The sequence below is a fragment of the Sapajus apella genome, unplaced genomic scaffold (genome assembly GCF_009761245.1).
Source record: "Sapajus apella isolate SASKATOON/1434 unplaced genomic scaffold, GSC_monkey_1.0 scaffold48, whole genome shotgun sequence".
Classification (NCBI taxonomy): Eukaryota; Metazoa; Chordata; class Mammalia; order Primates; family Cebidae; genus Sapajus; species Sapajus apella.
In genome coordinates this window covers 8,162,558-8,189,720 of record NW_022436988.1, presented here as the reverse complement: position 1 = coordinate 8,189,720, position 27,163 = coordinate 8,162,558, and the positions used below count along the sequence as shown (strand labels likewise).

Sequence of the window (27,163 nt, the reverse complement as noted above, 5' to 3'; positions counted from 1 at the left end):
CAGGAATTCAAGACCAGCCTGGCCAACATGGTAAAACCCAATCTCTACAAAAATACAAGAATTAGCTGGGCATGATGGCAGGTGCCTGTGATCCCAGCTACTCAGGAGGCTGAGGCAGGAGAATCACTTGAAACCGGGAGGTGGAGGTTGCGGTGAGCCAAGACTGCACCTCTGCATTCCAGCCTGGTGACAGAGTGAGACTCCATCTCAAAAAAAAAAAAAAAAAAAGAAAAAGTCATGAGAGCCAAGGAGAGTGAAAGGAGGAAATGAAAGGGGACTTTCCACTTCTAGAAAGCCCATCTCACTGCAGATGGTTGGGCAGGGCACTAGAGGCATGACTAAGCTGTGGTGTGGAATCCAGAGACTTCCATCCAAGCTCCAGTGACAGCCTTCACCGAGGAAGGGACTGAAGCTCAGTTTCTTCTTCTGCAAAATGGGAACATGTGTATCTGCCTGTTCTTCCACATGGGGTGGTCGTAGGAAAGGTCAAAGACAACAAAATAATGCCCAGGAAAGCCTTCTGTGACTGCCAGGTGCACTAGCGATGGGAGGAACTATTGGCACCACTGTTCTGGCCGTAACAGTGATCAGAGGAAAATTAAGGAAAACGGGACTTCCCCAAGCCCTGTTTTCCTTGTCCTCCCAGAAGTTGGACCAAGAGCCATGCCTGTGGCCCCACGCCCCCACGCCCACACTCACATGAGCCACACCGTCCTCACTTACTGCCGACTCATCCGTCTCTTGCACTAAGCTCCGAGCGCCACGGGGACAGTCCATGCCTGTGTCCCGAGAGCTCAGCATGGGGCAGCCATGCAGATGTTATTATAACACAGTAAAAGAGGGACGAATGAATGAACGAACCCACAGACAGCACTGAGCTGCAGAATGAAGGATCTGTGGGGAGGGACTGAAAGGACACCGTGTGGTGTGATGGCAAGTGGGAGGGACTCCCAGCTTCCTCATCATCACCAAGGAGCCTGCAGCTTCCAGACAAAGCTCAGGCTGGAAGCTGGGACTTCAAAGAGTTTTCCATTGGAGGAGTTTGGGCCAAGTAGGACACTGTGGAACCAAAGCTGGCTTACCTGTTGTCCAAGTGGTGGCTGTTCAGAGTTGGGAAGCTGCTGGTTTCTTGCAGGGTGACTAGTGCTGTAAACGTAGTGGAGGTAGGCATGGTGGGGGTGGCAGTCGACGCTGTAGTTGATGCTTGATGTATTGACCAGATCAGAGACTTCCCTGCCCACAGCCCACCCACAACCCTGCATGCAGCTCTGAGCCTGGGGGATTCCGGACTGCTCCTACGGGAAGGGGCTGCAGCCTGGACCGCTTATTTCTCCCTGGCCTCTAGGAGACTCCAGAGCCTCAGAGGTAGGCGGGGCTGGGCAGGGTCCAGGGAGGACGCTGAGCAGGCCCTGGAAGGGTTAGAGGGGGCTGGGAAGAGCCTAGAAGCAGCTGGAGATCAGCTGAACTTGAGCAGTCATGCTGCTTATGACAGAGCCTTGGCCAGTCTCCACCCTCAGCCCTATTTATCCGCAACAACAGGAGTATAGTGGGAACTTGCACAGTGACTGACCAGATCTGTGACATCGAAGGCCAGGACCAGCCCTGAAGGAAATCATAATATTCAGGAAGAACCTCGACTTTGGGCAAGTAACAAAGCCTCAAAGATGGGGATGCCCCCTTCTCAGGGGTATTGTGAGGATTCACTGAAACAATGCACACTCAGCACTGTGCAAACCAGAACATGCCCCAGAGGCTCCAGGGACAGCATGGGGCCCTGAGGACTGTGATGCCCTCCCCGTGCCACAAGGACCCTCGAGCTGGTGCTGCTCATCTTCTGAGGGACAGCAGAACGAGCCCAACAAATAAACCCATGCAAACTAAGGCACTGGGACCTCTGAGCTGACCCTCCCAGGGTATCTGCATTCTAGAAGGACGTAGGAAGACAGCATCATTAAGTCCACATGCACAAACGGCTCATGGTGGGATTTCAGGGACCAGGAATGCAGCTGTTTGACTGTGAGGACCTTTCTGGACTTAGGAATTTGACCTCAGCACCCCGACTATGCTAAGCCTCTCTTTCTCCCAGGTCGGGTATGGAATGGGAGGTGGGAACAGCAGCTATGAAGCCCTAGCCCAGAACTCCACCAACAACAGAACACACCTGGGCACAGAGGTCTCCAGAAAGCAATGGCAAGGATTGGGGTCTCTGCATACCATGGAGGGCATCCCCTTGGCCCATGGGCTGAGACTGGGACCGTCACCTTGTCCTCAGGCACTGAGCTTTGCAGAGGAGAAATAGTGTGCCTAGTAAGGCTTAATCCCAGTGTGGAGGGAGCCCTGGGAGCCATAGGGGCATTGATGAGAGGCCCTGACCCTCCCAATCATAAGTGGTCAGTCGGGGTTCTATGAGACTCAGGACTCAAGTGGGCAGATCACTCAGTGACAATGAAGTCACTTGGGTAGGACCTCAGAGACCAGGTCAGAGCAGGCCCTGAGAGACAAATCCAAGCATACACTCCCTCTTACCTGGGTCAATGGTCACTTGAACTTTGACTCCAAGGTCAGTTCCAGTTCTCTCAATCCCACACCAGTACGTGTCAGCATCATCTCTTCTGAGATCCTTCATAGTCACGGTGAATGTGTGGTTTTTCTGATCATCCCTGATGGACAACCGGTCCCTCTTCACCTCCTGCTCTGATCCAGTGGTTTTAACAAGGATCTGACAGCTACTCCAAACAGCTCCTCGACACCACCACTTCAAGTAGGTCTCCCATTGTGAGCCGTAAGCACACCGCAAGGTCAACGAGCCCCGCTCCAGGCCGTTCACCGTGGTTGGACCAGTGATTTCAGTGGCAATGGAGTAGCCTGGAAAACACAAATCCGTGTGCCATCACCTCCCACCCCAAGGGCAGGGCCACGCCTCCTGTTTAGGGAATAGCTCCCAAATCCAAGTCTCACAACTTAAATAACAGTCAAGGAAGAAATATACCTTCCACATACAAAATTTTTGTCCTTCAGTTTTCCACTGGGTCAAAGCCATCAGGAAAATCACTGACGTGCACAAAAACAGATCCCAAAAGAAATAAAAATATTGGCACTGAGCAATCATAGCTTCCTGCAGTTCACCCTCTCTCCACCCTACGGCCAAGGTAATCTGCAGATTTCAAGGAATGTCCTTTTGCAGCCATCTTTGTGTTAGACCAGCCTGGTGGGGAGGAAATACCAGGAGACCCATTTCCACAGGGTCTTACCTTGACTTAGCACTGATGACCCTCAGGAGGTCGAGCTGAGGCAGCCACATCAGCTGTCTGTGGAGAGGCTGTCCTGGTGGTCCTAATGATTTCTAGTGGTTCTGGAATAAACCACCCTGGGTGAGTGCCTTTGAAGTTGACCAAAACAGCAAAGGCAACTGGTCTCCATGTGCTATGGGATCCATATGACACAGATTCCACTTTCTTCATTGAATTGCTTTGACCCCTTTGTCAAATAGCAAATGTATGGATTTCCTATTCTGTTCTATTGATGTACTTAACCACCCTTATGCCAATCCTACAGGGTCCTGATTACTATCACCTTGTAGAAAGGCAAGTATTATCTTTCTTTTTTTTGAGACACGTTCTCACTCTGTCACCCAGGCTGGAGTGCAGTGGCGCAATCATGGCTCACTGAAGCCTTCACCTCCCAGGCTTAATCGATCCTCCTACTTCAGCCTCCCAAGTAGCTGGGACTAACAGGCATAGGCCCCTTCCTGGCTAATTTTTATATTTTTAATTGAAAGAGGATTTTGCCATGTTGCCCAGCCTGGTCTCAAACTCCTGGGCTCAAGCGATCCACCCGCTTCAGCCTCACAAAGTGCTGGGATTACAGGCGTGAGCCACCACACCTGGCCTGCATTTTCTTAAAATATATGTTTTTCTTCAAAATCGTGTCCTTTATAGCAACATGGATACAGCTGGAGGCCATTATCCTAAGTGAATTAACATAGAAACAGAAAACCAAATACCACATTCTTGCTTGTAAGTGGGAGCTAACCATTGGTTACTCATAGACATAACGATGGGAACAACAGACACTGGGTATGCCAAAACAGAGGAGGGAGGGGAGCAAGCATTGAAAAACTACTGAGTGGGGGCCAGGCATGGTGGCTCAGGCCTGTAATCCCAGCACTTTGGGAGGCCGAGGTGGGCGGATCACCTGAAGTCAGGAGCTCAAGACCAGCATGGCCAACATAGTGAAACTTCATCTCTACTAAAAATACAAAAATTAGCCTAGCATGCTGGCATGCACCTTTAGTCCCAGCTACTAGGGAGGCTGAGGCAGGAGAATCTCTTGAACCCAGGAGGCAGAGGTTGCAGTGAGCTAAGATTGTACCACTGCACTCCAACCTGAGTGACAGAATAAGACTCTATCTGAAAAAAAAAAAAAAAAAGAAAGAAAGAAAAGAAAAAAAAAATACAATATGCTAAAATCAGCACAAAGGAAATAGAAAATCTGAATAATCCCATAGCCGCTGTATTTAAATAAATCAAATCTCTTGTTTAAAACTTCCCCCAAGGCCAGGCACAGTGGCTCCTGCCTGTAATCTCATCACTTTGGAAGGCAGAGGCAGGCAGATCGTGAGGTCAGGAGATCGAGACCATCCTGTCCAACATGGTGAAACCCCATCTCTACTAAAAATACAAAAATTAGCTGGGTGTGATGGAGTGTGCCTGTAATCCCAGCTACTCAGGAGGCTGAGGCAGGACAACTACTTGAACCTGGGAGGTGAAGCCTGCGGTGAGCCGAGATTGCATCACTGCACTCCACCCTTGTGACAGACCAAGACTCTATCTCAAAAAAAACAAAAAATCTCCCAGAATAAAACTTCAGACCTATACAGCTTCAATGGGAATATTTACCAAACATGTAAGGAAGAAATAATGTCTATTTTATATATAATTTTCAGAGCATAGAAAAAAAGATGAAATCCCAAATCCATTTCACAAGGTTAGCATGTTCTATGCCAAAACCTGACAAGGGCAGAGCAAGAAAGTGCTGTAGGCAAATATCTCTCATTGGCCAGTCGCAGTAGCTCACACCTGTAATCCCAGCGCTTTGGGAGATCAAGGCAGGCGGATCACAAGGTCAGGAGTTTGAGACCAGCCTGGCCGACATAGTGAAACCCCATTCTCTACTAAAAAAAAAAAAAATTAGCCGAGCATGGTGGTAGACGCCTGTAATCCCAGCTACTCGGGAGGCTGAGGCAGGAGAATCACTTGAACCCTGGAGGCGGAGGTTGCAGTGAGGTGAGATCAAGCCATTGCACTCCAGCTCAGGCAATAGTGCAAGACTCCATCTCAAAAAAAAAAAAAAAAAAAAAAAACACTCATTAACATAAATGCAAAAGCCACCATACGAAATCTGGTGATACATAAAAAGGATAAAACATTATCATCAAGTTGGGTTTATGCCAAGCATCCAACGTGGTTTTAACATTAGAAAGTCAATAAGAAGCCTGGGCGTGGTGGCTCATGCTTGTAATCCCAGTACTTCAGGAGGCCGAGGCAGGCAGATCACGATGTCAAGAGATTGAGACCATCCTGGTCAACATCTCTCAACATAGCAGAGGAAACCCGTCTCTATTAAAAATACAAAAAATTACCCGGGCATGGTAGCACGCATCTGTAGTCCCAGCTACTCGGGAGGCTGAAGCAGAAGAATCGCTTGAACCTTGGAGATGGAGGTTGCAGTGAGCTGAGATCGCACCACTGCACTCCAGCCTGGTGATAGAGCAAGACTCCATCTCAAAAAAAAAAAAAAAAAAAAAAAAAAAAAAAAACAAGGAAAGAAAGTTGATAAGGGTAATATGGCATATTAACAGAGTCAAGGAGAAAAATCATGTGATCATCTCAGTAGATGCAGAGATAAGTACCTGATAGGAATCAACATTCATTCACGTTTTTTCAAAAAACTCTTAGCAAACTAAGAGAACTGCCTTTATCAGATAGATTGTCATCAAAAACCTCAACAAGCACCACACTTCATGCGAGACATTCATATGTACTTCGTAATAATTTGTTAATGTGGACATTGATGTTTTATGCACCTTTTTGTATGTGTTATTTTCCACAATTAAAAAGACTTAGGAAAATCATAAACAAAGAGCCAAATTATTCTTTTTTTTTTTTTTTTGAGGTGGAGTCTCACTTTGTCACTCAAGCTGGAGTGCAGTGAGACTTCTGGCTTTCCGTACGAACATGGCTCACTGCAGCCTCAGCCTCCTGGGCTCAAGCGATCCTCTTGCGGTAGCCTCTCATGTAGCTGGGACCACAGGTCCACAGGTATGCACCATCATACCTGACTAATTATTTTTTTGCAGAGAAAAGGTCTCACTTTGTTGTCCAGGCTGGTCTCAAACTTCTGGGCTCAAGCGATCTGCCCACCTCAGCCTCACAAAATGCTGGGATTACAGGAGTAAGCCACCATGCACCACCAGCCAAGTTATTCTTAACAGTGAAATACTATAGACTTTCTTACTGAATCATTAACAAAACATGAATTGACAATGTATATAACATGACTCTGGAAGTTCTAATCAATGTAGGAAAATTATAAATTTATAATTATCAAAAGGGAAATGATAAGTTAGAGAAAATTTTTTAATTTTAAATGAAAAAATATTTTAATTCATAATTGAATTTAATAGAGTGGCTAAACAAACAATAAATATGTAAAAATCAATCAACTGGTAATAAACAGTTGGAAAATAAAGTGGAAAAGTGCTCATTTACATTAGCAGTAAAAGCATATTAAATTCCTAGGAATAACTTTAACAGAAACAATAAAGACTTGTAGGAAAAAAGCCCAGCGCGGCCAGGTGCAGTGTCTCACGCCTGTAATCCCAGCACTTTGGGAGGCCAAGGCAGGCAGATTGCCTGAGCTCAGGAGTTTGAAACCAGCATGGGAAACATGGCAAAACCTCATCTCTACTAAAAATACAAAAGCATCTGGGCATGATGGCACGCACCTGTAATCCCAGCTACTCGGGAGGCTGAGGCAGGAGAATCGCTTGAGCCCGGGAGGCAAAGGTTGCAGTGAGCAGAGATCGTGCCATGTGCATGCACTCCAGCCTGGATCACAGGGTGAGACTCTGTCTCCAAAAAATAAAAATATAAAAATAGCGCACCACACCTGCAATCCCAGCTACTTGGGAGGCTGAGGCAGGAGAATCGCTTGACTCCAGGAGGTGGAGGTTGCAGTGAGCTGATATTGCGCTGTTGCACTCCAGCCTGGGCAAGTGCGAAACTCCATCTCAAAAATAAAAAAAAAATCTCCTTCTTGCCAGGCACGGTGGCTCATGCTTTTAATCCCAGCAACTCAGGAGGTCAAGGCAGGAGGATCACTTGAGTCCAGGAGTTGAGGCTGCAGTGAGCTATGATCATGCCACCGCACTCCAGCCTAGGCAATAGATTGAGACCCCAACGAAAAAAAAAAGGCACCTTGCTTTCTCACAGAAAACGAACTTCCTGATGGGTATTTTTTTTTCTTGAGTATTTTAAAACAATGAATTATTTAGAAGGGGGAAGCGGTGCAGGCATCGTTGCTGCTTGTGGGTGGAAGTTCCGCGAAAGAGGCTGGCAAAAGCTGGCAAAAGGCTCACAGTGCTCTCCGGGCTCCGTGTCGCTGCCCAAGCTGTGCCTGCTGGCAGCTCTGCCCACTTCAGACAGGTCCCAGACCACACCTACCCCCAACACGACTCTCACATCTGCTCGCCACCAAATTATCCCATTTCCAGATGTCAGAGAAAAAGCAGCCGCACCTGTCCTGGTCTCACTGTGCCAAAGCATTTCCTAACATCTCACCCAAAGTCTGCCTTCTCTATTTCCATGCTGAAATTCAGGGCCAAGTGTTCATGAGCCTCTCCCTGCTCTACCCTTACCAGCCTCGCAGTTCTAGACACATCACTTCCCTCCGCAAGACCTTTCCTCCCAAAAGATAACAATATCCCCCCTTCCGATCTCCCCACCAGGCTCTTCTGAAGCCTGTGACCGTGCTGACCTCCCTGTTCCTCAGAGGTGCCCAGGCCAAGCTCATTTCCACACCGGAGCCCTCGTATTTGCTGTTCCCTGTGCCTGGAAGGCTGGTCCCAATCCTGTGTCTGATCCTTCTCCAACTTATTTTTCCCAGGTCCTGGCTCAGGCAGACATCTGGGACCCTCTTCAGGGGGGTTGTTCAGCCCACCTGACCTAAAGCACCCCCACCACCTGAGTCCCACTGTAACATATCATCTTGTTCTGGTTTCCTCACAGTACTTAGCACTTCTTTACATTTTGTGTTGTTGTTGTTTTCTTTTGTTTTCTTTCTTTTTTTTAAGAGACAGGATCTTGCTCTGTCACCCAGGCTAGAGTGCAGTGGTGTGATTACAGCTCACCGCAGCCTCCGATTCCTGGGCTCAAGTGATCTTCAGGCCTCAGCCTCCCAGGTAGCTGGCACCATAGATACATGCTGCCATGCCCGGCTAATTTTTGTATTTTTGGTAGAGACAGAGTTTTGCCATGTTACCCAAGCTGGTCTTGAATCCCTGAGCTCAAGCAGTCTGCCCACTTCGGCCTCCCAAAGTGCTGGGATTACAGGCATGAGCCTCTTTGCCTAGCCTCCTTTCATTTTTACTCAAAATTATATGCACCAACTTAAGGTGTCTCCCGCCCTCTGGCTATGCCCACGTCTCTGTCCCTCCTTTCCTCTACGCCTCTGCTGAGTTTATCTCCTCTTGACCTTTCCAGTCTCTCAGCAACTTCTACTATTTCCTTCTGCCCCAGATGCCTGGAACCACCACTCCCTCTCTGCCCACTAACTCCCTCTTTCCTCCTTTCAGAGCCTCTCCAGCCTCACTTCTTCCCTGACACCTGCCCTTGCTCAACACATCCACGCAGGTGACAGACCACCCAGTCCAGGATCAGGCCTTTGCCCGCTCTCCTGAGCAGTCTGGGTTCCTCCTCTGCTTTTCCCTGGCCAGCGGGGCCTACTATCTGTCCATTTCACATGATCAGCCTCTGGGGGTCAGGAATTCTGCCTTCACTGGCTTCATGATGAAGCCATGCCCTGTATCCCTGCCTTGGCCACAGAAACACTGGGTGAGTGTGTACGTGGATGAAACGCACAAGGTTCACACCATAACGGACACCTTCTGGCCAGGTTCTTTCTTCCCTCTGTCAGCCAATTCCTCCTGCTGGCTAAGCTTCTCCCAAGAAGATCTACCCAGGCCCACTCACCTGAGAGCCAGAAGAGGGAGAAGAGCGTCAGCAGGGACATCTTCTCTTCAAAAGGGTCCCCGTTGCCCTCGGTGAAGCCTGGCAGCAGGAATGAACTACAGACTCCAACCCATCACCCAGCCTTCTGCTGGCACTCACTCTCGCCCTTGAACTTCCTCCTTCAGTCACTTCCCATGCGTGAATGAGACTAAAAGAGGAAGAAAGTGGCTGGTAAGCCGCGGTGGCTCAGGCCTATAATCCCAGCACACTGGGAGGCCGAGGTGGACGGATCATGAAGTAGGGAGTTCAAGACCACCCTCGGCAATATGGTGAAACCCCGTCTCTGCTAAAAATACAAAAATTAGCTGGGCATGATGGCGTGTGCCTGTAGTGCCAGCTACTTGGGAGGCTGAAGCAGGAGGATCGCTTGAACCTGGGAGGCAGAGGTTGCAGTGAGCCAAGATTGCACCACTGCACTCCAGCCTGGGCAACAGAGCAAGACTCTGTCAAAAAAAAAAAAAAAAAAAAAAGAGGAAGGAGGTGAAAAGGGTGAAATATCAAGGCAGTTGGCAACGCAAGGGGTCATAGTGATCATAAGCTTTTGAGAAATACCTCTCTGTCCACAACCACCATGGGTTCTCTGAAAAGAGAACTTGGTAGCTCCTTCTCTGTCATGTGGAAACCTGCAGACATAGACCCACTGGGTCTGGCCAGTCCTTACTCAATCCTCCACCCCTGGTGGGTCAGCTGGGGGCAGAAACACTCGGCTCCACCAAAGGGGTCCTGGAAAGCCACAGCTGGTGGATACAACACCCTAAACCTTGACCTTCAGGTATAGCCATATTCTTATGAGCCCAGAAGGCCAGGAGTTCAAGAGGACTGAGGGGCACTTGGGACCAAAGTCAGAAAGCCAGAGGAGAGATTCTGGACCAAAGGTTGGAATGCAGGTGTGAGGAAACTGACTGGGTATTTAACCCCAGACTACAGAGCCAGGTATAGTGGCTCACATCTGTAATCTCAGCACTTTGGGAGGTTGAGGCGGGAAGATCACTTGAGGCCAGGAAGACCAGCCTGGGCAATGTGGCAAGGCTTCATCTCCAAAAAAAAGTCCGAGTGTGGTGGCTCATGCCTGTAATCCCAGCACTTTGGGAGGCCAAGGTAAACAAATCACTTGAGGTCAGGAGTTAGAGACCAGCCTGACCAACATAGTGAAACCCCATCTCTAGTAAAAAATATAAAAATTAGCTGGGCATGGTAATGGGCACCTGTAATCCCAGTGACTCAGGAGACTGAAACAGGAGAATCACTTGAACCTGGGAGGCAGAGGTTGCATTGAGCCAAAATCGCATCACTGCACTCTAGCCTAGGCAACAGAGCAACACTCCGTCTCAAAAATCATAATAAAAATAATTAGCTGGGCATAGTAATGCACGCCTGTGGTCCCAGCAACCTGGGAGGCTAAGGCTTAAGGACCACTTGAGCTCAGGAGGTCAGGCTGCAGTGAGCTATGATTGAGCCACTGGCCTCTGTACTCCATCCTGGGCAACAGAGCAGACTCTGTCTCTTAAAAAAAGAAAGAAAGAGAAAGAAAAGAAAGAAAGAAAGAGAAAGAAAGAGGGAGGGAGGAAGGAAGGAAGGGAGGGAAAGAAAGAAAGAGAGAAAGAAAGAAGAAAGGAAAGAAAGAAAGAAGGAAGGAAGGAAGGAAGGAAGGAAGGAAGGAAGGAAGGAAGGAGACAGACCACAAAGAAAGAGGCTCAGAGAGAAGGGAGATGCAAGCAGAAAACTACTGATCCAATGGACAAGAGTTGCTTTGTCCTGAGAACAAGCAGGAAGCTCCTACTGCTGTGCCCAACCCACCAGGTGAGGGGCCAGGGATACCTACACCTGCTGGAATCTTCCAGAAACTTGTCCATTGTACCAGGGGCTTCTACCTGAGGAAACCAGTTCATTGCTGGGGACTATTACCCCCTCACCACTCCCACCTCCCACCTTATAACCATTTGTTGAAGGAAGGAAAAAGGAAGGAAGGACCAGTTTTGCCCTGACTCTTCTTCTTCTGACAACCGTGCCCGTCTCCCATCTCTCCTCTCCCATCGAGATGCCAGCAAGTCCCTGGGGTGAGGATGGAGGATATAAAAGGATTAGGTCTTTCTCACCTCTTGTACCTGGAGCCACTTTTGCCATGTGTCACATACACCCTGTGAGATCTTGAGAAGGGAGTGAGTCTCAAAGAGGGACACAACTCCCTCACACCCTAATCAGCGATGAGTGGGTGTGCAGGAGACTTATTTGCACAGAGAACCACAGCAGCTGACAAGCCGTGGCTTTTCCAGGACGTGGCCAGAGATGGCCTCTCACTTTGCATGTCTGCAGACCACAAAGTAGGTCAAGAATCTGGGGTGAGGGTTCAGCCAGCCCTTTGGTCCCCGCTGCATGTCAATAGCGCCTCTCCCCGGGGCACCATGCAGATGCAGAGAGAGAAATCCTACCTCTGCAGTAGGGAAGCCATTGGCTTCCAGGAGAAAGGACCAGGAATTAAGTTGAATGGGGGCAGCCCTGAAAAACAAGGGACAGAAGCGTCGCGGGTCGTGGGGTAAGCTTTCCTCTCCTGGGCATGAGCAACAAGAAGGGAGCAGGGAGCAGCACTGTCTGTTAGAACTGCCTGTGGCCAGCCCCTCTGATCCTGGCCTCTCCCAGACCTGGCCTCCATAAGGAGGATTCCCCTTTGAATCAAGAACAGAGAATTCAGGCCGGGCGCGGTGGCTTAGGCCCGTAATCCCAACTCTTTGGGAGGCGGAGGCAGGTGGATCACCTGAGGTCAGAAGTTCAAGACCAGCCTGGCCAACATGGTAAAACCCCATCACTACTGAAAAACACAAAAAACGAGGCTGGCGTGATGGTGGATGCCTGTAACTCCAGCTACTGAAGAGGCTGAGACAAGTGAATTGTATGAACCCAGGAGGCAGAGGTTACAGTGAGCAGAGATCACAGCACTGCACTCCTCCAGCCTGGGTAACTGAGAAAGATTCCGTCTCAAAAAAAGAAAAAAAAAAAAAAGATCAGAGAGTTCTCCAAGTGCTTCTGAGTAGCTGTTCCTCTTCTGACCAAGTGCCTATGGGGAATACAGGAGAATCGGCTTCTGTGTCCTCAAAAATTCATTTGAGTCCAAAATCCTGGTTTGGCCATTGACCTATACGCAAGCCAGTTATCTCCCCAGGTTTCTCTGTCCCCATATGTGAAAGAAGGGATTACACAGGCCATCTGAGATTCTCCCTGCCCTAAAGCACCTATGTATGTATGTATGTATGTATGTGTATTTGCATGTGTGTATGGGAATGGTTGTGTATGTACATACATGTATGCACACGTGTTATGGATGCTCATGTTTGTGAGGCTGAGTTGTGTGTATACATGTGCTTATTGCGCATGTGTGTAAATGTGTGTTGCGTGGGCATGTGTACATTTGAATGCTGTGTTACATGTGTGTACTTGTGTGTCCTGATGCATTCATTGGGTTCTCCTGGTTACAAAGACAGTGATGTGCTGACGCAATTTCTCTTGATCACTTTGGACTTGAAAACTGTAGACGATCTTTCCAGAACCCACCCTGTCCAGGTAGAGGAGCTCCCGTGTTGCCAGGGCCAGTTCCGTTGGGTCTCTCCCACTCTGCAACAGAAGTTTACAAGAAGTTTGTTGTAAGGCCCACTTGAGAATTAGAAAAACCAAATGTCTGAACCAGATAGAACTAAAAAAAAAAAAAACCAGGGAATTAAGCCTCTCGGTAGAGAAGCAACAGGAGGCCCATGCCTATAATCTCAGCACTTTGGGAGGCTGATGCTGGTGGATCATCTGAGGTCAGGAGTTCGAGACCAGCCTGGCCAACGTGGCTGTTGGAAATAGATGCTCAGTGCCGCAAAGAAAAATTAGCACTGAGACAAAGGATCTTTTAGCAACACAAGTTTTACTTCCTGGACTGCAGGAAGGGCACTCCAGCTAGCCATTGCGCTACGAGAGTGCAGTGAACAAAGGAAAACACACAAATTCATCGCTTACGTATTTGTAGCCGTCTTTACTGCTGTGTCTGATCTCCACTGGCTGGATCCAGACCTCACAATCTAAACTAAAACCCGATTGACTAACAACTTAAAACTCTTCTAAACAGGCAAAAGCAATAGGGAGCTGGGACATGCCTGCGAGCACATCCAGCACAGATATCTTGGTTAAAGTACCAGGACGTAGGATGTACTACGTGCCTGCAAGCATGGCACGTCTAACAGCTACATAGGATAGGGCTTAACACAGAGTTATTAGCACATTTATACTTTATTATTTAACAAGAAAAAAACTTTAAAAAGGAACTTCTCTACTTCCCACATGGTGAAACCCTGTCTCTACTAAAAATACAAAAATTTGCCAGGTGTGGTGGTGGGTGCCTGTAACCCCAGCTACTCAGGAGGCTGAGGCAGGAGAATCGCTTGAACCCAGGAGGCAGAGATTGCAGGGAACTGGGATCACACCACTGCACTCCAGCCTGGGCAATAAGAGCAAAATTCCATCTCAAAAAAAAAAAAAAAAAAAAGGAGAAGAAATTGGAACAGCTTCAGCCAGACTTCATAGGGACCCAGGCAGAAAGTGGCTGAGAACACAGGGCCAGAGGGCAAGAGGGGCATGACTGAGGGGCTTCACCCTCGGCTCTACCACTGGAATGACTGTGGCTGAGCGGGGCTCCTCTTCTCGGCTCCACTCAGCGGGACTTGTAGGGATTGCCAGGAAGCAGATGGAGGTTAGGTATCTGCACCCCCAACTTGATCCGCCTCCATTCAAGACCTTACACCCATTTTGTATTTCTAATTTGGGCATCCTTTTTCTTCACAAGGGGCCCCAGAATTGCATAAGTTTCAGGCTATGGTGGGTGAATGCAGGGTGCCTTTCTGCATACACAACCTTTTTTTTTTTTTTTTTGAGACAGAGTCTCACTCTGTCACCCAGGCTGGAGTGTCATGGCGTGATCTTCGCTCACTGCAACCTCTGCCTCCTGGGTTCTAGTGATTCTCCTGCCTCAACCTCACAGGTAGCTAGGACTACAGGTGCATGCCACCATGCCCAGCTAATTTTTCATTTTTAGTAGGGACGGGATTTTACCATGTTGGCCAGCCTGGTCTTGAACTCCTGACCTCGCAATCCACTGCCCTGGCCTCCCAAAGTGTTGGGATTACAGGCATGAGCCACTGTGCCTGGCCGACTTCACAGTTCTTCTCGCTTCAGAGATGAGTCTATTACCCAATCCCCCCTTGAGTCTGGGCCTGACTTATGACCTGCTTTGCTCAAGAAAATGCAGCAGAAGTGATGATGTGCTCATCCAAACCGTTCAAACCCCAGCTGCGAGGCCTCCTGCGTTTCCTCTCTCTCTCTCTCTCTCTCTCTCTCTCTCTCTCTCTCTCTCTCTCTCTCACACACATACCTCCACTTCTGCCAGGGGAGCACACCCAGGCTAGCCTGCTGGAAAGAAGCCAGAGACACAAGGCACAGCCAAGCTGCCCAGCCCATGGCCAACGGACCCCAGACCCACAACGGGGCCCACCTGAGACCAGAATGGCAACCCAGACTAAACTGCTGACCCACAATCCTGTGCGCTGCCAGGCTTTGGGTAGCAACATTGTGGCAATAGAAAGCAAAAACAAAACCCCACAAAGCCTAGACCCAACCCAGGGCAGCTGTCTCACCCACCACTCTGCACAGCAGTGACTGCCAGGTGGCTTCCACTCCCTTCCAGCTGTCCCTCGAAGCTCTTCACGATGGCCTCTCCTGCCTATCCTGTGCCAGCCCCCACCATCACTGGTGACACCCTCTGATGCTGCTCAGATCATAGCAGGCCTTGGACCTAGATAGGTATTTGCAACTTGTGATTGAAAATAACAAGTGTGGGCCAGGCGTGGTGGCTCACGCCTGTGATCCTAGCACTTTGGGAGGCAGATCACTTGAGGCCAGGAGTTCAAGACCAGCCTGGCAAACATGGTAAAATCCCATCTCTACTAAAAATACAAAAATTAGCCAGGCATAGTGGTACATGCCTGTAATCCCAGATACTTGGGAAGCTGAGGCAGAAGAATCGCTTGAGCCTAGAAGGCAGAGGTTACAGTGAGCCAAGATTGCACCACCACACCCAGCTTATTATTTTATTTATTGTGGAGAGAGGGTCTCCCTATGTTCTCAGGCTGGCCTCAAACTCCTGGGCTTAAGTGATCCTCCTGCCTTTGGCCCCCTCAAGCACTGGGATTACAAGCATGAGCCACTGTACCTCACCAAGCAAATGATTTAAATAATTTTTTAAAAAACATAGAAAAAGATAAAATAAAAAATGAAAGTCTTCTCTCCATTTCCCACCTATCATCCCCACCCAGAACCTCAAAGGCAATCCTGTTGGCCTCTGTGCCTCCCTGAGAAAAGTTTATCATACTGTAGCACATAAACCTAAGTAACATATACACTATCCATCATACTATATACCTCACTCTACCCCTTGCTTCTCTTGCTTAATAATGTACTTTCCCCCAAAGAGTGAAACGGGAGAGTTCCCTTGACCCTTTTGTGGGTAGGAACTGGAGTGCACCAGCTCTGGCTCCAGTCGGCCACTTTGGCACCAACAGAGACGAACTTTACTTGCTCAGATCCCCTGGGCTCAACCCCTCATGGGAGGGAGCACACAGGCAAGTGGGTGCTGGGGCCAGGACAAGCACTTTTGGGCTCTGGCCCCGCGGCAGCATCCAGGAGTGGGTTACGGTTAATGTTCTTTTAGGCCAGGCACAATGGCTCACACCTATAATTCCAGCATTTTGGGAGGCTGTGGATCACCTGAGGTCAGAAGTTCAAGACCAGCCTGGCCAATATGGCAAAACCCCATCTCCACTAAGAAAAAAAAAAAAAAAAAAAAAAAAAAAAAAAAACCAGCTGGGTGTGGTGGCTCACACCTGTAATCTCAGCACTTTGGGAGGCCGAGGTGGGTGGATCACCTGAGGTCAGGAGTTTAAGACCATCCTGGCCAACATGGTGAAACCCTGTCTTTACTAAAAATACAAAAAATTAGCTGGGTATGGTGGCGGGTGCCTGTAATCCCAGCTACTTGGGAGGCTGAGGCAGAAGAATCGCTTGAACCTGGGAGGTGGAGGTTGCAGTGAGCCGAGATCTCGCCATTGCACCCCAGCCTGTGCAACAGAGTGAGCCTCTGTCTCAAAAAAAAGCAAAATTACTGCTCTTTTAGCAGTTGCCTTCTACAGATGGCTAAGCATTAAACAGCTCAGTAGAGAACCACAGTGACAGCCTTTTTACCCTGCCCTCTTGGTACAGAGTTAAGTGTTAACCAGCTCAGTGGAGAGTCAGGGTGACAGCCTTTTACGCCCTGCTCTCTTGGTATCCAGGTTCTTGTCCAGCATCTGGGAAGAATCAGGTTACACAGACTTGAAGGTTGGTGAATGCAGAGATTTTCTTAAGCAGTGGAAGTGGTTCTCAGTGGAAGGGGAGCTGGAAAGGGGATGGTGCGGGAAGAAGATGATCTTTTTCAGAAGCCTGGCCTGAGATAACCGGGCTCCTCTCTGAAGTCATGTCATCTAAAGTTAAGCCATGTCTATCCGTAGTCTCCGAGGCTCAGTTGCTTCCTCTCCTCTCAATGTTCAGCTGCTTGTCTCTTCTCTCCTTCTTAGCCACATTGCTCTGCTCCCCTGCTGGTGGAGCTTGGGCTTTTTATGGGTACAGGGTTGGGAAGCATGGTGGTCCAGGATGGTTTTGGAAAACGCAACGTTCAGGCAGGAAAACAGGAATGCATATTCTCATTTAGGGCTGCAGATGCAGGCTTGAGGGTGAAGCCCTCGCCAGGGACCTCACCCTCTTATACCCAGTATTTCCCTGCCCACTGTTTGCATCAACAGTACATACAGATCTTCCTCATTCTTTTACTGTTTTCACAATGCTACGTTGTATGGATATTCTGGCGTTTACTCCACAAGCCCCTACTGCTGAATTATTTGTTCCTGCAAACACTACAGTGAGCATCCTTATTCACATATCTTAGTTTTCTTTTTTTTTTTCTTTTTTTTTTTTTTTTTTTGAAACGGAGTCTTGCTCTGTTGCCCAGTCCGGAGTACAGTGGCAAGATCTTGGCTCACTGCAACCTCTGCCTCCCAGGTTCAAGCCACTCTCCTGCCTCAGCCTCCCAAGTAGCTGGGATTACAGATGCACGTCACCACGCCTTGCTAATTGTATTTTTAGTAGAGATAAGGTTTCCCTATGTTGGCCAGGCTGGTCTCAAACTCCCAACCTCAGATCATCTGCCTCGGCCTCCTGAAGTGCTGGGATTACAGGTATGAGCCATCACATCTGGCCCTCTTGGTTTGCTTTTGCAAGGAAAGCCATAGAGTTACTGAGTCAAAGGACTTTGCACTTGAAACCTTGTCACTTGCTCTCCAAAATGGTTGCTCAATGTATACTCCCACCAATAGTGTACGTATGAGTGCCTGTTTTCCCAAATCTAAGCCAATACTGACAATTACCAAACTTTTATCAAGCCACTATACATTATATTGTCATTGTCTTCATTAGAATTCTCTAGAGAAACAGAAACAGTAGGATAGAGAGAGAGAGAGAGAGAGAGAGAGATTTGTCCAAGAAATTGGCTTGCGTGACTGTGGGGGCTGGCAAGTCCAAAATCTGTAGGGATGCCCTAAAAGTTGCAAATTCTCAGGTAAAAGTTGATACTACAAACACAAGGCAGAATTTCTGCTTCCCGAGGGAAACCTCAGTTTTACTCTTAAAATCTTTCAATTATGTGAAGAACATGCATGATTGTTGCATAGGTACACACATGGCAGTGTGATTTGTACCCCAAAACCTAAAATGCAATTTAAAAAAAACACACAAAAAAATCTTTCAATTAATCAGGGGACACCCACCCAGATTACTGAAGACTTAACGTCCTCTGCTTGAAGATGTTAACCACATCAACAAAGTATCTTCACAGCAACATCCAGATTAGTGCTGAGCTGAATAAGTAGTACTATAGCCCAGCCAAGCTGACACATAAAACTAACTATATGTACACAAAAAATATATCGACCTATTCACATCCTTTGTTCTCTTTTCTATTGAAGTTTTCTTCTGAGAGCTCTCCTTATTATGAGGGATATTACCCTCTGTCATATATCTTGAAAATATCTTCCCTTTACCGTTTCTCATTCGACTTCATTTCTGGAATCGTCTGTCAACCAAAATATTTTTATTGCAGCAAACCTATCGATCTTTTTCTTTACGGCACCTGAGTTTCCTGTCTTGTTAAGAAGGTCACTCAGATGCACTTTAGGAGCCATAGTCACCACCCCATTCGTCAGGCTTTCTAAAAGCCGTCCCTGAATAATAAAGTCACAGAAAAGCAGCAATAGTGTACGGAGACAGCATTCGCCCAGCTCCCATCAAGAGGCCAGATAAAGTATGATTTATGTTATGTCCTGCTTTTATCAATGGTCAATACAACAGCTTTAGAAAAAGCTTTGCAGGATGGGTGCAGTGGCTTACGCCTGTAATCCCAGCACTTTGGGAGGCTGAGGAGGGCGGATCACAAGGTCAGGAATTCAAGACCAGCCTGACCAACATGGCAAAACCCTGTCTCTACTAAATATACAAAAATTAGCCGGGCGTGGTGGTGGGTGCCTGTAATCCCAACTACTCAGGAGGCTGAGGCAGAAGAATCACTTGAACCCGGGAGGTGGAGGTTGCAGTGAGTAAAGATCACACCATTGCGCTCCAGCCTGGGCAACAGAGCGAGACTCTGTCTCAAAAAAAAGAAAAAAAAAAAAAAGGAAAAAGCTTTGCATCTTCCTCAAAATTGCAATTGCCCATTTTGTTATTCAGAGCCCCTTGCAGTAAGATCCGCTTAACAAATTCCTTATAGCAGTGTATACCAGGAGAAAATACCCAATGGAAAGGACTCAGGCATGCAACATCAGACAAGTACCATACACCCCACCCGGCTTTCCACTTTGTCTTGACTATCAGCAAACCTATAACCAAACACCATGCTCACACGCAGTAACCTCACTCTGGGGTGGAAGATTTGTTCCAACCCACTCCACCCCTACACACACACAAACACACACACACACACACACACACACCACTATTCTTTGTATGTTTTCTCAGGCACTCCCTTGAACTGTCTTCTGGTACTTGTGGGTTTGTTTGAAACCACCTTTCTCCATTGGAAGTGAATGAGGCACAAATACAGACATTAAAAAAATGACTCAAGCGGAGAGAACAAAGATGCTTGTCCAAATAATGGCAAAGTTGACCCAGAGGTTTCTGTCTGAAACACAATTAATTAACATTTCCATAAATGGTAAGAGAAGCACAAAGAGGGAAGCCATGGTGAAAAATCTGGGCCCAAAGTTGGCATTCAGCTTCTCCAAGAAGTGAAATTGGGAACGAATCTGGAGAAACTTAAGGAATTTTCAGCAGCTGTTGAGTGGCGAGAGAAGCTCCACTATGTATCTGTGAAACCAAAAAATCTGAGACAAGTCTCAGTTAATTTAGAAGGTTTATTTTGCCAGGGTTGAGGATGTGCCCATGACACAGCCTCAGGAAATCCTGACAATGTGCACCCAAGGAGGTCAGGGCACTGCTAGGCTTTATACATTTGAGGGAGATAGGAGACATCGAGTACATTAGTTCGTTCTGGAAAGGCAGGACAACTCAAAGCAAAGGCAGAAGACTAGAAGCAGGGAGGAGCATTCTTTTGAATTTCTGATGAGCCTTTCCAAAGGAGGTAATCAGATATTTCTCTATCGGCCGGGCGTCATGGCTCATGCCTGTAATCCTAGCACTTTGGGAGGCCGAGGCAGGTAGATCACAAGGTCAGGAGATCGAGACCATCCTGGACATGGTGAAACCCCGTCTCTACTAAAATGAAAAAAATTAGCCAGGCATGGTAGCATGAGCCTCTAGTCCTAGCTACTCAGGAGGCTGAGGCAGGGGAATCGCTTGAACCGGGGAGACAGAGGTGGCAGTAAGCCAAGATTGCACCACTACACTCCAGCCTGGCAACAGAGCAAGACTCCGTCTCAAAAAAAAAAAAAAAAAAAAAAAAGAAGTTACACATCTATCTCAGTGAGCAAAGGGGTGACTTTGAAAAGAATGGGAGGCAGGTTTGTCCTAAGCAATTTCCATCTTGAGTTCTCCTTATTGATTTTAGGGACCTGAGATACTTTCCTTTCACATATCTGAAATAATGAATTTAGGCAGCTCCATCCCTAACATGTGGAGGCCAGGGCCTCAAATGGAAACCCACATACCATGTGTCTTAATATCTTAACATTCTAAAGCAAGCTCAAAAAGCTATCAAATCAAGTGTGTCTCATCTTCCCTCCTGAACAAAACACCGTCTTACCAACCTGGAAGCCAGGTTAGCATGTGGGATTCTCAGAAGTTCCACCCTAAAATGTAGCAGCCTGGGGACAGCCAACCTCCTGTCTCCAGCCCCCCGCCCACAAGCTCCTCTCCTTCTCCTCCCACCCTTGCACACCCCAATTCCAAAGGCTCTCAGAAGAATGCCTGAGGCTCCACATCACTCTGTCCACAGCCCTGCCAACATTCACCCCTTGGCCACACCACAGACCTAGGGGCGCAACGGTAACAGCGACCTTGGGGCAAAGTGCAGTCAGTCTACAGAAGGAACAGGAGCCTTTGGCCTTGTGGACACATTGCTTCATGGAGAGGGGCACAAGCAGAGGAGGAGCAGGCCTAAGCGAGGTCCTAGGCTTAGGAAGAGATAATTCAACAATGCTTGTAAATAGATCAGTGCTGAGCAATCCATGATGGCCTAGGTAAAAAGCTCTTAGAGTCATTGCCAATGGATTTCTTTCTTTCTTTTTTTTTATTTTGGAGACAGAGTTTCGCTCTGTTACCCAGGCTGGAGTGCTGTGGCACGATATTGGCTCATCGCAACCTCCGCCTCCTGGGTTCAAGTGATTCTCCTGCCTCAGCCTCCCGAGTAGCTAGGATTACAGGTGCCCACCACCACACCCGGCTAATTTTCGTATTTTTAATAGAGATGGCGTTTCACCATGTTGGCCAGGCTGGCCTGAACTCCCAACCTCAGGTGATCTGCCCGTCTTGGCCTCCCAAATTGCAGGAATTACAGGCATGAACCACCATTCCCAGCCATTGTCAATAGATTTCTGAAGCTGATAAAAAAGACCGTGACCAATGTGAGAGGATCATCCTGCCCCGCCCCAAGCCAAGGCTCAGCTGAATCTGAAACGCCGAACCCTGTGTGCACCCCTGCACCCCACTGAGCCAGAAAAGGTCCCAAGAAGACAGGACTGTTTCCTATGATGAAAACTGATGGAAACTCGTCACCCTGGAAAGGGAAAAGATGAAAGCGAAAAGAATTAGAATCTGTCATGTTCTTTAGGATGTGAATGAGGGGAACGTGAATGGACTACCCCTCGCATTTTGCAATATTTTCTCTAGAAAGCACTTCTTAAAGCCTGAGGAAGGTAGATTCTAGATGTCAATTATTAAAACCACTGCAAATAACAAACAGATGAGTTCTCTAACCCAGGAGGAAATAAAAGCTGGAGAGGTTCAGGGGGTGGGTGGGGGCACAGTCAGGGGACATCCAAAGTCAACACCATGGACAACCTCATGGTCAGCAGACACTGATACGGATTCCCTTCCATGCCATTGTCAGAGTTTAACAGTCACTGGGCCTGACCCAAGGAGGCCAGTCAATCTCTATGCTTTTATGGTTTTGTTGTTTTTATGTCTTTATGTTTTTACAAGTCCAGCTAAAGTCTGCATCTCCTAGTCCTTTTAAACAGCCTTTAATTCTTGTCTTTGGGAAGAGTCCACTGTCCACTTTGAAACTAAGGCATTGGCTGGGCGTGGTAGCTCACACTTGTAATCCCAGCACTTAGGGAGGCTGAGGCAGGCAGATCACAAGGTCAGGAGTTCGAGACCAGCCTGGCCAATATGGTGAAACTCCATCTCTACTAAAAATACAAAATTAGCTTGGTGTCGTGGTGGGTGTCTGCAGTCCCAGCTACTCAGGAGGCTGAGGCAGAAGAATTGCTTGAACCTGGGAGGTGGAGTTTGCAGTGAGCCGAGATAGCACCACTGCACTCCAGCCTGGGCGACAGAGTGAGATTCCATCTCAAAAAAAAAAAAAAAGAAAAGAAAAGAAACTAAGGCATTTATCCACTCACCCATTCATTCATCCATTCATTGAGGGTACCAGCCTCTGGGTGCATGTAGCATTCTTCTCAGCTGTTTATGATTTTCTTTCAAACCTTTCGCCTGAACTTCCAAGCTAATTATTGCCCCTACTTCCTCCCAGTTCAGACCTCCCAGAGGAAGATGCCTTCCCCCTCTTTCCCAGGATCTGCTTTTCTTTGAAAAGTTGTCTGCTCCTTGCTCTAAGGCCAAGTGTGAAAGACACATACCAGCCATCTGATTTTGTTTTCTTCTATAGACTGTTTATTTGGGATTCTCCCATGCAGGAAATCTATGGACATCGTGTTAGTCCTGGTCTTCCAAAGAGGAGAGTTAGAAAGGAATTAAGCCAGGCACGGTGGCTCACACCTGTAATCCCAGCACTTTGGAAGGCCAAGGTGGGCAGATCACAAGATCAGGAGTTCGAGACCAACCTGACCAACATGGTGAAACCCCATCTCTACTAAAAATACAAAAATTAGCCAAGTGTGGTGGTGTGCACCTATAATCCCAGCTACTCAGGAGGCTGAGGCAGGAGAATCGCTTAACCTGGGAGGCGGAGGTTGCAGTGAGCTGAGATCAAGCCATTGCATTCCAGCCTGGATGATAGAGCAAAAGTGCATCTCAAAAAAAAAAAAAAAAAGAAAGAAATTAAATGTGCAAGAGTTTTACTGGAGGAAATGCCTATGAGAAAAACAGAGTAGATGCCAGGGAGGCCGGGGGAGCCTTCACACCATGATGCAGGTTGGATCCCCCGTGAAGGAGAGAGGTCAGAAAGGTTGTGTGAAAGTATCCTAGACCACCGTGGAGTCTCTGGAGGGTCGTGCAAGGCCATGAGGGAGTCCTTGAGCAAACTCAACTATTAGAGGGGTCCTGTGTCTCCCAGGCACAAGGCTGTCTCAGTGTCCCTGCCTTGCTCTGCATTTGGCTGGTAATTGCCCGTAGGAAGCATGACTTCGGTGCAAATACAACAATGATGGATTTTAGAGCATGGCAGTGGGGACCCTCCGTCATTTATGCCCCTGTGGTAGGAACCCTAAAGACACATTCTCATGGTCACTTCAGATGCTCATAAACTTGGGTTGGGGGGAGATCTCCTCTGTGCCTTCATGCCTCTTCAGTGACTTCAGTGGAAAATCGAGACTTTAATGTGTTTGTGTGTCTGGGTGTATGTGTGAGTGTCTGTGTGTCTGTGTGCATGTGTATGTGTTTGCATGTATGTATGTGCATGTCTGTGGCTGTGTTTGTGTTTATATTTGTGTGTATATTTGTGCATGTGTGCATGTTTGTGTATATGCTGCATGTCTGTGAATGTGTGTGCCTGTGTGTCAGTGCCTGTGTATATTTGTCTGTGTGCATGTGCCCAAGTCTGTATGTGCATATGTATGTATATATATATATTTGTGTTACACATGTCTCTGTGTATTCATGTGTGTCTGTGTGTGCATGTCTGTGTATGTATGTCTGTGTGTTTCTGTTTCTGTGTGTGTACATGTGCATCTGTGTCTCTGTGCATATCTGTGTACATGTGTGTTTCTGTGTGCATGTGTGTGTGCACATGTGTCTGTGTGTATGCATGTCTGTGCAAATGTGTTTCTGTGTGTATGCATGTGTGCTTGTATTTGTATATGTGTGTATGTGTTGGTATATGTGTGTACATGTTGGTACATGTGCTTCTGTGTGTGTCTGTGTGCATGTGCACATTCTGTGTGCATGTGCATGTGCATGTGTGTGTTCTATGTGTATTGCATGCATGTATGTGTGTTTTTGTGTGTACACATGTTTTGTGTGTCTGTGTATGTGTCTGTGTGCATATATGTGTCCTCTCTGTGTGTGCATGTGTTTGTGTGTGTGCTTGTATGTTCTGTGCTTCTCTGTGTACATGTTTTTTTGTGCATGTGTTGTACATATGTGTCTGTGTATGTATTTCTGTATGCATGTGTGTTTCTGTGTGTGTCTGCCTGCATGTGTGTGCTCTGTGTGTGCATTTCTATTTGTATGTGCATGGGTGTTCTGTGTATGTATATATACATGTGTTTTTCTGTGTCTGCATGTGTGTGTCCGTGTCTTGTGCATGTGTGTTTGTGTGTGTTCATGTTGTGCACATGCATGCTTAGAAAAAACCCACTCCCGTAGCCACAGGGACATCTCTGAGGCTGACTCACATTGCAGCCCCTCACCCCTCTCTCTGTTGCTCCCTTCCAGACCATCCTGGTGGGCGACAGTGGCGTGGGAAAGACGTCTCTGCTGGTTCAGTTTGATCAGGGCAAGTTCATCCCGGGCTCCTTCTCGGCTACTGTGGGCATCGGATTCACGGTAAGCACTGGCCAGCACTGCCGGCTCTGCACCTGGGCTCAGGGCCCCAGTGTGTTTCTGTTGAGCGCCAGCAGGAAACAGGTGGACACCACTCACATTGGCTCATTCATGGAGGATTAACGAGAAGACTGTTCCCCGAGGTGCACGAGGGTGTTGGGTGGCCAGGAGGGAGGGTGAACTGCCCCTGGGTAGTCCAGAAACTCCGCTCACCTCTAGCCTCAAGCAGGAAGGGAAGCCACCCTCACCAGAACCCAGGGGCAAAGGGGACTGTTGGGTGAGCCGCCTGGCAGGAGCTGCGTGGGACCTTCAGTGGATGGACCAAGCAGCCCATGGGAGCCCCCCAGGGAGGCAGCCAGGAAAACAATCCCCTGTTCCTCCTCACTGTCCTACTGCTCCCCATCTCCTTTTGGGGGTCCACACTGGATGAACGCAAGTGGAAGCCAGAAAGCAAAAAAAAATCTTCATATGGGATCGCTTAGGTCAGCCCTCCAAGGCAAGAAGAATCCGGAGGGACAAGAAGATTCCGGAGGGACAAAGGTACCACAAAGTTTTCAGCTCAGTCCAAACTTAGCATTGATTGACACACGGGTCTCAGGGAGCTGGCAGGCCAAGGTTACAGTTCCGTGTTTAGCCCTCGGTAAAATGGTAAAAGGGCAGCTCTGGTTAAGGAAGCCCAGTGCCCTCCCAGCACCCTCCCAGCACCCTCGACTTTTTCTGCCCACAGCCCCTTACCAAGAGATCCCTCCTCTCCCACACATCCCATCTCCAGGCACTGTCCCATGCCTGCGGCCGCAGCTGCCCTAAAATTCCTGGGAAGACCTTGGAAGAGGGTTCCACTCCTCTCCCAAGGAGAGACAGGAGGAGCAGGGCCCTCCCTTGGGACCCCCGAATCCCAGCATCCCGAGATGGAGAAGAGCAAACATCTCTTCTTGGACAACGCAGATGTTTGGGAGCTTCTGGGACCGGAGCACAGAGCCTGTGAGGTCACACTCGGGGTTGGGTCGCAGCAGTGCCATGCTGATGGGAAGAGAGAGAGAGGAAAACCCAGAAAATGGGCTTGCCCACTGGGTCACAGCCAGGAAGACAGGGGTTCAGAATGGACACGGTTTCCTGGTGACCTTCCAGGAGGCAAAGTGGAAGCGAGAACCTGACTCGGGTGTGTTCTGGGGCCTGGAATCATTCCTGAAACACCAGTGCCCAGGGCTCTCACCCGACTGGGAGTGGCTGGGCTCTGGTAGTGCTGAATAGGGCAGAGCTGAGACCCAGGAGGCCAAGGCTGCCTGGCAATCCCTGAGGTCTTGAACCACACTGCCATGAAGCAGACCAGGATGACCTGGTGCCAGGCGTCACCCGCCCCAGCCCAGGCCCAGTCTGCTGTTAGCAGCCAGGGTACACCCTGCCCTCAGGGGCACACCACATCTCTTCAAGATGTGGGGTGAATGTGGCTGAATCAGACATACAAAATCTGATTCACATTCCACAGACCACAGAGGTGAGATCTCCAAATTTTGCCGCTAGCTTGGGAAGAAAATTGGGGCTGATTCCTTTTGAAGGAAAAAGAAAATGTGTGGTCAAACTGTGAGCCCAAAGCTCTGAGACGGGACAGGCTGGGCTTTCCCCCTGGACATAGCCAGCACCCGACATCCTGGTGTATCTCAGGACAAACCCGTTGGCTGTTTACACTGAGTGGAGGCCTGAGGCCCTGGCCAGAAACTCAGTCTGGGGACACCTGAGCAAAGAACTGGAGGATATCAGGGTCTCCTCCAGATAGCAGCGGTCTAGGGGTCCCCAGAGAGCCAGGCTACCAAACAATTATTTACCCATCTGTCCTTCACACTGAGGTTTGATATTGCATGGATAAGGGCCCTATCATCGGCCAGGCTGAAGCCTGGAATTCCTGCGCGATGGGAAGGGAGGCAGAAGCTCCCACTGGCTCCACTCAGGAGGCTGAGTGCGGCCCAAGTGCCAGGGGAAGGACGGAGTCCCTGGTCTCCCACTTTGGAGGAGCCAGAAGTGAGCAAGGTAACTGCCTGGGGCATGCCTTCACCCCATAAACTACCAGACCCACTGCCTTCTGGAAGTGGAATCTCCCCAGGTCCTGCGTAGATGCCTCTCAGCCAAGACCTTCCCTAAATTCTCCAACACCACCTCTATCAAACTGGCTGTGGGGGTCCTGCCGATGCGGTTATGGGGCCCTGACGTCAGTAGGGTTCACCAGCCAGTCCCTCCCACCACAGTTCAGGTCCTCCTTATTACCTCTCTCCTCAGTTTCCCCCAAATTCCCTAGTCTTGCCTTAAGACTGCTGCAAAATTCCTCTTTCAAAACCCTCACTCAGGCCAGGCACAGTGGCTCACGCCTGTAA

General features: G+C 48.5%; 2 protein-coding genes across 15 annotated transcripts in view; one reads left to right on the top strand and one right to left on the bottom strand.

The window, feature by feature from the left end:
* The window catches only part of RAB37 (RAB37, member RAS oncogene family), a 70,598-nt gene that overhangs the window by 30,715 nt on the left and 12,720 nt on the right, over positions 1–27,163 (top strand). For all 6 annotated transcript variants that reach the window (XM_032241807.1, XM_032241811.1, XM_032241806.1 and 3 more), the window contains exon 2: positions 24,690–24,800. In XM_032241807.1, coding sequence (XP_032097698.1) covers positions 24,690–24,800 — 111 coding nt within the window. The remainder of the gene's footprint in view (positions 1–24,689; positions 24,801–27,163) is intronic.
* CD300LF (CD300 molecule like family member f) overlaps positions 1–27,163 on the bottom strand; it is a 42,381-nt gene that overhangs the window by 6,558 nt on the left and 8,660 nt on the right. For 4 of the 9 annotated variants that reach the window (XM_032241803.1, XM_032241797.1, XM_032241799.1 and 1 more), the window contains exons 2-5: positions 12,837–12,896; positions 9,252–9,438; positions 2,527–2,865; positions 1,083–1,203 (exon numbers count right to left, since the gene is read on the bottom strand). In XM_032241803.1, coding sequence (XP_032097694.1) covers positions 1,083–1,203; positions 2,527–2,865; positions 9,252–9,291 — 500 coding nt within the window. In that variant the 5' untranslated portion in view covers positions 9,292–9,438; positions 12,837–12,896. Of the gene's footprint in view, positions 1–1,082; positions 1,204–2,526; positions 2,866–9,251; positions 9,439–11,112; positions 11,432–12,836; positions 12,897–27,163 lie in introns of those variants that run through there. The other 5 variants (XM_032241804.1, XM_032241801.1, XM_032241805.1 and 2 more) reach the window with 3 other exon arrangements.